At 31.1% G+C, this 14,059-nt stretch overlaps 1 protein-coding gene across 6 annotated transcripts in view; it reads left to right on the plus strand.

Annotated features, from left to right (window-relative positions):
• Positions 1 to 13,784, plus strand: part of LOC129909194 (protein sidekick-like) — a 174,114-nt gene extending 160,330 nt beyond the window's left edge. For 3 of the 6 annotated variants that reach the window (XM_055986221.1, XM_055986220.1, XM_055986219.1), the window contains exon 9: positions 12,230 to 13,784. In XM_055986221.1, coding sequence (XP_055842196.1) covers positions 12,230 to 12,516 — 287 coding nt within the window. In that variant the 3' untranslated portion in view covers positions 12,517 to 13,784. The remainder of the gene's footprint in view (positions 1 to 12,229) is intronic. The other 3 variants (XM_055986222.1, XM_055986223.1, XM_055986224.1) reach the window with 3 other exon arrangements.
• The last annotated feature ends 275 nt before the right edge of the window (positions 13,785 to 14,059 follow it).

A 14,059-nucleotide genomic window follows, 5' to 3' on the forward strand; every position in this document is an offset into this window, starting at 1 on the left:
ATGTAGAAGAACCATAATTTATTTGAAATTTGTAATTATGTAAGCTTGAATTTAATGTGAAGGAAAAGCTGAGACAAGATCAAGAAAATAAATTTGATTTAAAGTATGAATAAAAAAGTACGTATACACCATAGTGTACTCAAATAAATTCAATTTTTTAAAAGAAAAATTACAATAAAAGACCATGAAGAGAAAGATCCAGTATCTAATAAATAAATGATATTATTAATATAAATCACTTTTATCTACCGTGGTGTATATTCTATGATACTCGTATAAAGACAATTTACAGTAAAAATCAGATCGTAGTATGTCAAATCCGGTATTTTCGGATTTTTTTGGACACAACGCAAAAGCTTTATTTTACTCCCAAACATTATTTTTTAATGTAGGTACTGGTACGATTTATTTATGAAATGCACTTTTTTGCAACTTTTATTTAAAATGGTGGATGTAGCTCTCTCTCTCGATTGCATTTTAATTAGAATTAATATCAAAACAAAAATTTGAAAGAAATAACCCCTTGAAAATGCAAAACTAACCACTTACCGGATAACTTGTACTTAATATATAGTATTGGAAAAATCAATGGATTTCGTCGAAAGTGACAAAAATTGAAAAACAATATCTTGGAAAACATTAGTCCAAATCAAAGGAATTTATTTTATAAAATAACTAATTAATTAATCATCAGAGACTTAAAAATTCGGTTATTTCTGATTTTTTTCAAAAATTGTTTTGGAAAAAATTATTTAAAAAAAATATATATTTAACTCTCAATTTTCGTTTTATTTTTCTTCTGATAACTTATCCAAAGTGTTTAATAGTTTTATTTAAAAGTTCAACGATTTCATTTGGAGAAATTGTATATTGATAACATTAATTTTTTGTAAGCTTCACGATCATACGCATTAACCTCTCACATAACCGTGCATTTTTCAGCCAAATTGATTATATTAAGGTACACTGTGGTGTATACGTACTTTTTGTATAAAAAAATACGTTAAGTAATGAAAATTAAGTCCATTGGTTGTTTTCTTTTTATTGATAATACTAGTTTACAAATATTTTGAAAACTTTTTGGACACAATTTGCCGTCATACTTTTCGTATAGATAAAATAAAAAATGTTTATTATGTATGTTGAGTAAAATAAATGTCTAACTGAACAGAAAGACCACCACCTGAATTCTTAATAAATAAACACTAAATCTACTTTTCTGGATCATATCAGAAGTTTTCATACAGAGTCATATTATTTTCAAAAAATTGTTTTTTTGGCAATTTTTAACAAAAAAAATTCTTACTCAAAGAAAAATTCAAAATCTTTTTGAATTCTCAATGTCTATAATTTTGCACTTATAGTTTGATTGTTCACTACGAAAAAATTATACTTTTCTTATAAATCTGTTTCTAAAGTATAAAGGTATTAGCATTTTTTTTAAAGATAACCAATTTCCACTTTTTTTGTGCCTTTTAGATTTTATTTATTTGCAAATCAAGCCGAATTTTAAAATTTTTCGTAATTGCACTAAATTTAAGTAAGTTTTTTTTTTCATGTATTGTCGAAAAATAAATAAAATTTTAGGTTTATATAATTATAGTTTTTTGAACAGCTCATACTGCTTAAAAAATAAGCACTGCACTCCTTCAAGGAGGGTATTTGATTGTGAGACGAGCATTTTTATAACTTTAGGGCCTCAAATAAAGGTTAAGCCTTGATTTATTAGTTATTTAACCAAAGCACCAGTTGCTTTTACATTCATCTTATCAACAAATATAGTTTAAACACAAATGTTTTTGGTTACATTATGAATTATTTTAAATGTATGTAAGCTATTTCTTCAAGTTATGAACATCTTAAAAATTCATAGTCAAGTTTAGAACATTATTTTAAAGTACACTGTGGTGTATACGTACTTTTTTATACTTTCGCAAAATAACAAATATTATTTCATCGTTTTCTCTCAAAAATGCATATAATTGTATTAAACTGTTCACAAGATATCTTATAATTTTGATTCTGTCCAATCCTAAATAAATTCGACTATGTTATGTTAAAAAGAAGGAAGAACTTAAATCGCCTTGTCCAAAAGTTGCCATTCTTTAAGAAATTTCAGGTCAAAAATGAAGTCGGAAGCATGCTTATTTCTTATATGTATATATTTTTTTTTTTTTTTTTTTTTCAATTTACAAACCAGCAAGTCAGTTCATTCAAGTCTCAGAAAATCTATCTAGCTAAACGATTTTTTTTACTTTTCTAAAGACAAGGTCTTCCACAGCCCGTCGAGACGCAAACATACAAATGTCGTTGTTGATCTATAAATCAAATCTATTCACACCTTATTTTAACTATTTTTGAAGCCTGATATTGCGAATACATTTGTATTCCAACAAAAATTATTTGTACCTTTCAAAACGTTCTACCTTTTTCAATTCAAATAGTAAATTATGAACAGGAAGTCTTATATTTGCCCATCTCATCTGTCCATCGAAATTCTGTGCAAAACTATACAAACAAGCAAGCAACCAAAGTGTATTTGTTTTCCTTTATTTAAAAAGGTGTGGTAATACTACTCAAATAAGTTTTCTATTAACATAATTTTACATATTATACACCTTCAACATAAGTCAAATAAATTAAAGCTACAAAACCCTTTTGCTTAATTCGATCGTACATTATTCATCACCGCAATCACTAAAGTCCAATGAAACACACAGAGGAAAACTCATTAAAATCCTCTCCTTATCGCAAACCAGCAACAAAAGACACACACAAAATGGGGAAAACTTAAATAAATCACTGACAAAGGTGTTGACGTAAAATCAGATCACCAAACCCACAACACAATTTCCAGCCAATGTTTTGTGCCTTTTACTGCTACTGGCAACCCCCCACTTTCTTTCTCTTTTACTCTATCATATTTTCTTACCAACAAAGAAGATAGACCAGCACAAAATAGGAAGTATTGCAGTCTTTCAGTTTCATTAGGCACACAATTAAATAAATCGATGTGAGAGAAGAACAATTTGTGCCAGGATAACACGTGTGTTTCGGATCCTTATATCTCACATTCACCTACATATATCAATATGTTTAATTCAGATATACATATGTATGTCAAGACAAAGTTTCTATCAGGACTTCATCTCTCCTAGCTCTCTACAGCATAAATGTCTTAACTGGCTCAATGGACTTCTACAGGACTCTTTAAATAAATAAATAAAAAAAAAAAAAACAAATGAACAACCCACTCTTATCTTTCCATCTATCTGCCATCCGCCTTTGATCACTCGGAAACAAGAGAGTTCTTATCAAATTATATACACAAGCAAAACGAGGATAACTGACGACGACAACACAACGATGACAACAACTATAATGGAGCTGTAGCACGAACAGGATAAAGGGGAAAACGATTTAAATGGATACCGATAAATATCCTCTTTCTCTCCCAGTTTTATTGTGTACACACATTAAAGTGCTGCAATACGAACAGAAATCTAAGCTATTAATGCCCAAATGGCCTAACATCAATTTTCGAATAAGGTGTTCAATGACAAGGCAAAGACAGATAGACAAAATTTATAATTTTTATGTTCAAAGTCGTACATATATAAGCACAGTTAGGTATGTCTTTGTTTGGGTGCCAAAATACAAATAAAATATATGGTATATACTTATAGAAGTAAAAACAAGGTAAGTAAACCTTCTTTTACCCTAAAAGTTTGTCAAAAAATACATCAACACTTAGACGAAAAAAGAACAAAAAAAAAAAAACAACAAGGCTTAAGGGCAAATAATAAACTATCTTCTTTGTGTGTTGACTGGCCACGTTTTCTAAAACAAAATCAGAGTTGCATTCAAGTAGATCCTTTCCAAGTTAACACCGTCTCCATCATCCTGCAAGAAGCTGCAGGGTTTTCTGCACAAAATGTTGCCAACTTAAGGGTAATTTCTTTACTTTAAACTTCACAGTTACTATTTGTGGCTGGGATACATACATACGATAACAGAGATTAAACGTCTGAGGTTACATTTTTGTTTAAACTTGGAATTCCAAGTAGGTCAAGACTCGAGGCATATTTTGGAAATTCTATTTCAACATTGTTTCTATGGAATATGTCACTTGTGAAAAAAACACTCAAAGAAGTTCAGTTTCTGTACTAGTATAACATGAAGGAAGGGTATGACTATGACATTCATCAAAGTTCATGAACATGAACCACAATTAGGTCAGATATCGCAGCAACAAATGAATTTATAATTTCTTGTAAGAAATTTGAAGTTAAGTTAAACTACAATAAATCGGTGGTTTTTAATAAAAGTTGCGCATTTGCATTATGTTACCAGGTCGCGTAAATGTGTTTAATATTCGCGTTTCTTTGAAGCTTTTCTGAAAATAAAAATGGTCCGTATTACACTTAACTTTTATAAAGTTTAACGTGCATATTCCGCGCTCGAAAAAAGTGATGTTCACCATATCATCCATCGATCTGTACGTCTGTGAGCTCAACTATACATTTTTCCTCTACCTAAATGAGTGGTCGTACTTTCTTCAAATTTGGTACACATGGTTTATATAAAATTCTATTTCGTTTGGAAGGGATTTTCTGAAAACATTGTTTTGTTTTTGAAAATTTGGTTTCAGTTGTTGACAAATATTTTCTTCGGCTCACGGAAATTACACCAGAAGATGATGATGCCATTTTTTCGCATAGAAATTGAAAATCACCAGAAAAAATTTTGGAAAATAAAACATAAGTGTTGGAAATTATGTCAGAGAGCTATGGAAAAAAAGTCATAAAATGGAAATTATGCCAAAAAATTAATATCGGTTTACTTTCCTAACTTCATTTTGGAAAAAAAGGGTTTTTAGATTTTAACAACAAACATAAAATTTTGATACTTAAATCTAAAAACAGTTTAACTCCTCCTTTTTTACAAAAATAAAATATTTATTTTCTATGAAATTTCTTGTCTTTTGTATTTAAAAAAGTGATTCCTGGGATCCAATTTTTATATTTTTTTTTTTGCGTCAACAAGAACTCCAGCAATTTTAAATTTGTGTTCTTTTTTCCAAAAATTTTTTTGTGTACTTTTATTTAATGTCAAATTAACCAAAGAAGTTGTTTTTGTTCTTTGAAGAACGAATTTTATGATTTAATTTTTTTTTTATTCACATTTATCAAATTTTAACATAACCTCAATACATTGACCCAAAGCCATTGTAAGGGCAGCCGACTTGAATGTTTTGAGTCATTGCCTTGTTGGAAGATCCATTTTGATAGCATTTGTTGCTAGCTTAGCAAATTATAGAAGTATCATGATTGTTTAATTCCTATGAAAAAAAAGTTACGTATACACCACAGTGACCCATACTTACACCAATACTGGTTATAATTAAGATAGGTGTCTATTATCATCAATTTTAACTAGCTTTAGGGCAAATGTTGGCAAATGCACGTATTAAAAACAAAAATCGCGATGGCCATCTATGGATTTTATTGATATTCTGTACAGATATGTAATTTTAAAAAATTTCTAAATATTGTACCTTAAGACAGAAAGTCTGGGATTGAATTTGTGCATCTAAAATTGATTTACCCGAAATAAACCCAAAACTAGTTGGGCTTGAGCATTGTAAATAAATGTGTGTAAGAGAATTTTTTAATCATTTTTTCTTTGAGTCGCAGTTTTGAATATCACTACACCTTTGTTCATGTGTTCATCGCGCTTTTCATTGCACTACTTCCAACTCGTTATTTGTGCTTTTTGTCCTCTCTGGTTAGTGCTGGGCATACTTCTTCTATGATTCTTTCTTACTTCATTTGCTGTCCGCTAACCTATATCGTCAAAAAGCATTTTGACCAAGCATTTTGAAAGAAGTTTTTTCCTCATTATCACAACTGTGACTTGTCCTCATAATTCTTGGTACACTTTCCGATGTAACCTCTTAAGTCTTCAACGGGAGCGGGTCATAATTCTGCTTGTCAAAATTCTGTACGACAAAATTCTGTGGGGTCAAAATACTGTAATACCATAATTCTGTACGTCATTATACTGTAAATACAAAATTCTGTACGTCAAAATACTGTATGAACAAAATACTGACATGCAAAATTCTGTTTTGTAAAATTCTGTACGGCAAAATACTGTATATCAAAATTCTGTAAAAATGCTGTAAAAAAATATCATTTTGATAATGTAAAAAAGTGCGCGCGCAGTTTTTTACATTATCAAAATGATATTTTTTTACAGCATTTTTACAGAATTTTGATATACAGTATTTTGACGTACAGAATTTTGAAATACAGTATTTTGACCAACCAGAATTTTGCTATACAGAATTTTTACTTTCAGAATTTTGTTCCTACAGCATTTTGCACATGCAGAATTTTGACATACAGTATTTTGGCATACAGTATTTTGAATACAGAATTTTGCAACATACAGAATTTCGACCCCAACCCTTTTGAAATACTGAATTCAGGACTATATACCGATTGAGAATTGTTGACTACATTACTACATATTTTAAATTAAAAGTGAGTCATGGTGGTGTATGCGCAATATTTGTGTTCTAAGGTAAATCTTACGCAATTAATATATTTTTTATATCAATTTATCCTATTGACTTTTTATGATCATCTTCCAACCAGGCAGTACCTCTATTAGGGTCGCACTAATAAGGATTACGAACACAGAGACTAGTAAAATAAAGTGTTCAAACTCTAGAAGTATGAACGGCCGAAGATTTCCTACTACGGGATAAGCAAGTTAAAAAGGAAATAGCATTAGGTCTACTCGAGAGGTCCAGTGAGTGTTTGTGGTTGAAGACGGGTTGGGGTCGAAATTCTGTATGTTGCAAAATTCTGTATTCAAAATACTGTATGCCAAAATACTGTATGTCAAAATTCTGTATGTGCAAAATGCTGTAGGAACAAAATTCTGAAAGTCAAAATTCTGTATAGCAAAATTCTGGTTGGTCAAAATACTGTATTTCAAAATTCTGTACATCAAAGTACTGTATATCAAAATTCTGTAAAAATGCTGTAAAAAAATATCGTTTTGATAATGTAAAAAACTGCGCGCGCACTTTTTTACATTATCAAAATGATATTTTTTTACAGCATTTTTACAGAATTTTGATATATAACTGCGCGCGCACTTTTTTACATTATCAAAATGATATTTTTTTACAGCATTTTTACAGTATTTTGCCGTACAGAATTTTACAAAACAGAATTTAGCATGTCAGTATTTTGTTTATACAGTATTTTGACGTACAGAATTTTGTATTTACAGTATAATGACGTACAGAATTATGGTATTACAGTATTTTGACCCCACAGAATTTTGTCGTACAGAATTTTGACAAGCAGAATTATGACCCGCTCCCATTTCAAAAGCTGATAAGTCACCTTCTTTAAATTAAGCGGCTTAATTGTATATTAATTTATTCAAATAAACGGAATTCTAAATAATTGTTTTATTCTAAAACGAATGTTAGTCACTGGCGTTTTTAAACTAAATCTCTCTTGGATCTGGCAATGCTGCTTTGATATTTTTCCAAGCTAGTGAAAAAAATTGTTATTTTTTTCTATTTGATTATGCTGTTAAACTTGTTCGATGTCATGTCTGATTGTTATCGAGTTCGGTTTTTCTTACGAGCTCTTAACTTTTACTATAGTGCTTCTCAAGTTAAAAAAAAAATGCATATTGAGGTCACAGCTTTTCGTTTAAAAAAAAAAGTTTAAAAGGTTTCTTGTAAATTTCAAAATTGCATAGAATCAAACTGCTTGGCAACAATGATCCTTTTCTTTGCAACCTGAAAACCCACTATACTCTACTGCACAAAACTCATCGATACCTAAATGTCCCATAAGAAAATAAAAAGAAAAAAAAAGGAGCACAAGCACATTCCTGTGGATGCCATCGAAATAAGCTTATCTTTATGTGCTAAGAAATTCCACCATAAAGAAAAAGAAACCTTTTCAACTCTCTCCACTAGTGGGTGTGTTTTGTAAAATTTATAATGAGAATATTAATCAAAAAAGATTTAATGTGGGGGAAACACTATAAACTCGAAAAACCTGCACCAGATAGTGGTGTAACCTTAGAAGGATAACACTCTGCCTCTGGAGGACACTTTCATTGTGTGTACCTATCTGGCTGAATGTGTGTATGTGTGTTTGTAGTTTTCTTTAGGGAATTTTATAAAGTTACATTGAATGTGGCAAGCGATGATGGTGTAACGTACTGGATGGAATTTACCACTTTCAAAGTCTTCCTTTTGTTCAGCGGGCGTTGTTGGTGGTAAGGTAATCGACAAAAAAAAAGCTGCGGTTTTGTGGCGCTGAGGTGTTCTTTTTTCGTGTTTTGCGAAAATTTATCGGATATACTTTTGCAAAAGTGTAATTACACGGTGACCATATAATGGATACAGGAAATACTTTTTTTTCTAATGAATTTATTTCAATGGTACAAAAACGTTTTTAGGGTTTCCATTAGGCAACAAGTTGCCAGAGGTAAATCTTTTTGGTTCTTCGTTTTATTGTGCTCATGGTTGCTTGGTTATTTTTCAACCAGTTCAGATTTTAAAGGAAATTTCATAAAAGAGTTGCAAATTAATTTGAAACTAGTTGCGCACAAGTGAAGATTGCATATTAGTTTCAAAACGATTGCAAACTATAGTTCGTATAGTCCCAACCTCAAGCACATTTACAAAATTACAGGTGAACAAGAAATTACTTTGACAAATAGAAATAAATAAAACTAAAAAAAAAAGGGAAAACCGATAACAGTTGGTCACCCTAAAGTCTGTTGGATGCAATGTAATGTAATGAGGTATTACTCTCATACATGCTACAGTGCATTGAGTTTATATATAATTCACATGTGGACCATTGCACTATACAACAGCATATGAGTTGAGTATGCATGTGTTTGTACATGTGTGTCTATTGTGTAAGTTCTGTTATAGCTGTAATAAAATAGGTTGTGAGAATGGCCAGATGCAAGAGTACACATACTTTGGGACTTGAAGATGAATGAGGTGGCCGGTAATTGTTATTTTATGACATCGCTGCTTGACCAGTGCATTGGATAAATTGAAACATTGACCATGTTTGGAAGTAATTGAATTTTCAAGGATGTGGAAAATATAAGAACCTCTATGTATGATGGAAAATTGCTTAAAAACACGAAAGGACTCTTTCGTGCACTTTAATGGTTAAAATATATAGGTACTAAGTTCTAAAAATGGCTACAGGAAATTTAATCACAGAAGTGGGCGTATAATATATAAGTACTTGCATAATGCTACATTATAATTTTATTGTAGCACGGAATAGGTAGCTTAAAATGTCAAATTTATTTTTAGGATTTAAAAACGGATGGGTAATAATTATGCAATAAAAGTTTTTTTTCTAAATATTTTTATCTTGTAAGAAAATTGATTATTTCCAATTTGTAGTTAGAGCTATGAATATGAAAATCGAATAGTTTGACATGAAATGTCAAATAGTTAGTAACTATATATTTGGTATCAAGTTATAAATTTAAAAGAATTTTTTACTGACAAAGCCAGGGGCTAACACTCCCTTGGGGCAAGCGGGGCGTTGCCCCGGGGGCCCCGACCGACCCCAGAGCCCCCACTGGAGACAATGCGGAGAAGGAAACTGTTAGCATAAATTGAGTTACGAAGTAACCAGGGAGACAAATTATGTCATTCAGTGTAATGTATAATGCATTGGTAGCCACAATATATGTATATGTATATTGATTTAAGTTTACCCCAGGGGCCCCAAAAAAATAAACTGCTTATTTAAAAGAAAAATTATAATTTTATCTTAGGGCCCCAAAAAATATTACTTGAAAAATCTTTGCCACCACAAATAATACAAAAATATTATTTGAGGATCCTCAAAAGTGGTTCAAAACAATCAAATGGGAAATTAAATATAAATTCAGGGGCCCCAACATAAATACATCAGGGCCCAAAATAAAAACATTACGTTATTGGTGGCATTCCGAATATTACTTCAGAACAAAGGCCCCAATACCTATTAATTCTTGGCTCCAAAAAAATTATATTATATTTTAGGGGCCTCTAAGCACTTAATTTTGAGGCTCTAAAAATAATTTTTCAGAGGCCCCAAAATAAAAAAAAATATGTGCGATGATGGAAAATAAAATATGTATTTATTACTTCAGAACAGAGGCCCCAAGAACTATCAATTCTTAGCTAAAAAAATTTTATTTTAGGGGTCTCTAAATATTTAATTTTGGGGGCCCCCCCGACAAACAATTTTGGTTCTATAAAGCTCTATAGATGCAATGGTTGCTTCTGTAAAGCATTATAGAAGCAACATTGTTAGTAGGGCCTAGTACAAGTGTTTACTACTTTTATGAGAGACATTTTAAGTAAGTATAGCAAAGTACATTACGAACATATTAAAACATTAAAATAAACCTAAAAATAAATAAGCCATTCAAAAAAAAAAAACGTATGGCGTATACGTAATTTTTTTTTGTAACTAAGGGGCCCCAAAATTTAGTCTTACCCCGAGGCCCCGGCGACTCAACGTACGCCACTGGACAAAGCTGCAGCTCACAAAGCTCCCATCGAGGTAAAGATCGCTTATTCTATTTTTTTTTTTTTATATTTTATATTTACAAATCAAATTCATCTAGCGATTAATACTGCCCATAATCTCGTAAAGGCCCTAACTACACTTTTCTTAGTTCTGAGTTATAGGGGGAAATAGTAAATGTAATATCGGAAATTTCATATAAAAATGAAAAAAATCAAAAGTTCATTTTCAATTTTCTGACGTATTTGCAGACCTAGGCTAAAAAAATAAATGAGGATAAATCAGAGACAATGCCCTAACTCCAAATATGCAAAAAAAATCAAAATCGAAAATTTTGTAGATAGGGCCTTTACGAAATTATGGGCAGAATAGATGTTCACCTATACCACCTCATTCGCACGAGTAAAAATCGCTTTTATCGGAACTGTATCCATAAGCTTTCTGAAAAAATCAGCTTCCTATAGTTTCTTCTATCTCTCCTTTGGCATATTTAGTGAAAACAATGTGAAGATTTATATATTTATTTAACTTTTTTTCATAACAGCTGTATATTCTGGTTATAAAAAGAATTGAAATAAGTAAATAAAGTCTTCTGTAATAAAATTTATGAAATTTATCGCCATTTATTCAAAAGTTTGGATGCATTAACTCAGTAACCAGACCTCCCAGAAACTTCTGGTTTGCAGTTATCAAAAGAGCTAAAAAAGAACCTTTGTTTGATATCTTGTTTGATAAATTTGGAAGAAATTTTTGAAAATGTGTTTTTTTTCGGCAAGGGGTACCCCTTGGATTGTTTTCGAAAATCTGAAAAAAATAAATTTGCAATTATTTTAGCTAATTTGATAGGCCTGTTCACTGTGAACTCATATCTGTATGCCAAAACTTGTTTCGAGACTTTGGTCCGCGGATATCTACCTCGCAATTTAAGAAAAAAAAAAGTTTGGATGCAAATAGCTCAGCAACCAGACGTCCAAGAAATGTTTAGAGTTATGGATACTGTTCAACGAGACCTTTCTTTTGGTATCTCACTTAAATAATTTTATTTTTGGTATTCAAGATTCCACTAAAATCCCATAAAGTAATGTTCAAAATGTTCAAAAAAGTTTCTTTTTTTTTTCTTTTCTAGAAATTTTAGTTTTTCAAAACTTTCTCGGACTTATTAAAGACTTTACTCTCTCCTACACCCTTTCACCCAAAATTATCTTATAAAGCCTGATTATGCTTGCTTTCTATCCCAAATTTTACCAAACTTGAAACTAGGGACTTATTTCATACCTATTTGGGTACTTTTTTTTGTAAACTGTTATGAAGCCTTTCCCACACATAATTCAACCCCTCAGAAAAAAAAACGTTTGACCAAAAATAAGGACCTGGATTCTTATTCCAAAAGAAAACATTTGGCCAAATATTGATAAAAATAACAATTCTTTTTTCTTTATTGATTTTTTGTACTATTTTACCTGTACTAATAAATTAAATTGACTGTCAAAACAACGTTACTTATGGTCTGCTTGATATAATAAAAACAAAATAAAATATAGGTACCTAATAACTTTTTACCCAATTTCAAAATCAAATTATTTTATTATTATTATCATTTATTTATTCCATAACAAAACTAATGAAATCAGTCCGGGCCATTATTTCAGGTGAACATCCCGAGGCTATGCAAACAGGCACATCAGGCTGTCAATACAGTTGGCTGCATATCTGCCTCCTGCTATGCATCCTTTTCTATTGCAACAAACAGATCCTAAAATTAAATTACCTGTCATCAACATCGCACTTGAATCGATGCAATCGCAGCCATAGTATCAGTAGAAGCAATAACAGCAATAGTTCCAGTTGCAATGGCGGCAGTAGAAAAGTCTACTACAACCAGGATAGTACCACTTCAGCTAAAATCGATGTCAGATGATATATGGACAATGAAGAAACACCATTATTGACAACAACAACAACAACGAGTGGTAATAAATGATGGTGTTGGTGAAAATGGTAACAGTCATCCAAATCCAATTTATACTATGCATTAAACAAACACTCTCTTAAATCAAACAAACACACACAGACACAAACAAACACACCTACACAAATTATAGTAGATATAAAAATTATGTCCTTAAAACAACAACCGACAAAAAAAAAGTATTTTTCAAGTGTACAGTAATAATATTACTATTATAGAATTAATCAATTAAGAGCTAGCAGAATGTACTTATGTGTACGTTACGTATAATATATGTATGTGTAGATTTATTTATTTGAAAACAAACAAAAAAAAAAATATTTTTTATTGATATAAAATAAATATAGAATTAAATTTAATAAAAATGCAAATAAAGTTTCCAGTGCATGTTGTAAGGGAAAGCAGCAAACGAGTTGCTAGCAAAGGGACAGTAGGTAATTGAAATTAATTTAATAACACCAGGAGAGGAGGCAATGTATTTGTATGTGTGTGTAAATTCAATTTTTATTTTAAGTTTTAATTTAATACGATAAAACTGTTATTTAATTTTGTAAATACATTAATTCGAAAGTTAAAAGTGAGGTTTGCAATAAATGTGGTTTAGGAGTACACAAATAAATATATTTGATTATATATTTGTAATAAGGACTCTTTTGTGTGGTTCGTATTCTATCTGTTCTTTATTTGGCTTAAGGGTATTAATAAGAAAAGTTCGTTAAATTAAGTTCCAACAAACTGGCACCACACTATAGCTGTAGGAGTAATAATTTAATTTCAGTTTGTGATGGCACACAGGTTCATACAAGGAATTGTACCTAGTTGTTCTATTTTAAAGTAAAAAAAAAATAAGGCATGTGTGTGCACCCGGTAAAAGTTCTGCTTCCACCCTGCTAGAAGTTATGAGTCCCCAACAACCTTGCACGAATGTGTTTTTGAAGGTACTTTTATGAATTGGAAATGAGAGTTCAAAATACTCGTACTACTAATACAAGTGTAATTTTTTAGTCAATCCGTCCTCCTGGCAGTCACTCTGATATCTAATTAAAAACATCTAGATTACAAAAATTTCGCCTGGAGTAAGGATCATAGATTTCAATCAAATCGAGGGTAAAAAGAGAAGAAGAAATCATTGGGCTGGAAATCAATATTGAAGTAAAAAAGCTTCGAAAGGGCAACAATCACATCGCAAGCCAAGCAAAGCATTGAAACTCGCCCACACTAGAAGACAGAGCGTATACCAGTCGAAGAAAAACATGCGCAAGCCGTGAAAAATGCATTTCACCACAACACCACGGCACGGGTTTTGCACCGCCCCCGCCGCGCCGCAATAAAAGTGTTAGTAGTTATAAAACACAATTTAAACCGCCGCCGCCGCACAGTGTGGGAATTCGCGAATTTAGCGGAATAAAATTAATAACGCTTGCATTTTAAATTTTGTTGTGGTTTTTTTTGTGATTAGTTCATTGAATATGTGTAATTCACATTTTGGTGA

This window comes from Episyrphus balteatus, chromosome 2 (genome assembly GCF_945859705.1).
Source record: "Episyrphus balteatus chromosome 2, idEpiBalt1.1, whole genome shotgun sequence".
NCBI lineage: Eukaryota > Metazoa > Arthropoda > Insecta > Diptera > Syrphidae > Episyrphus > Episyrphus balteatus.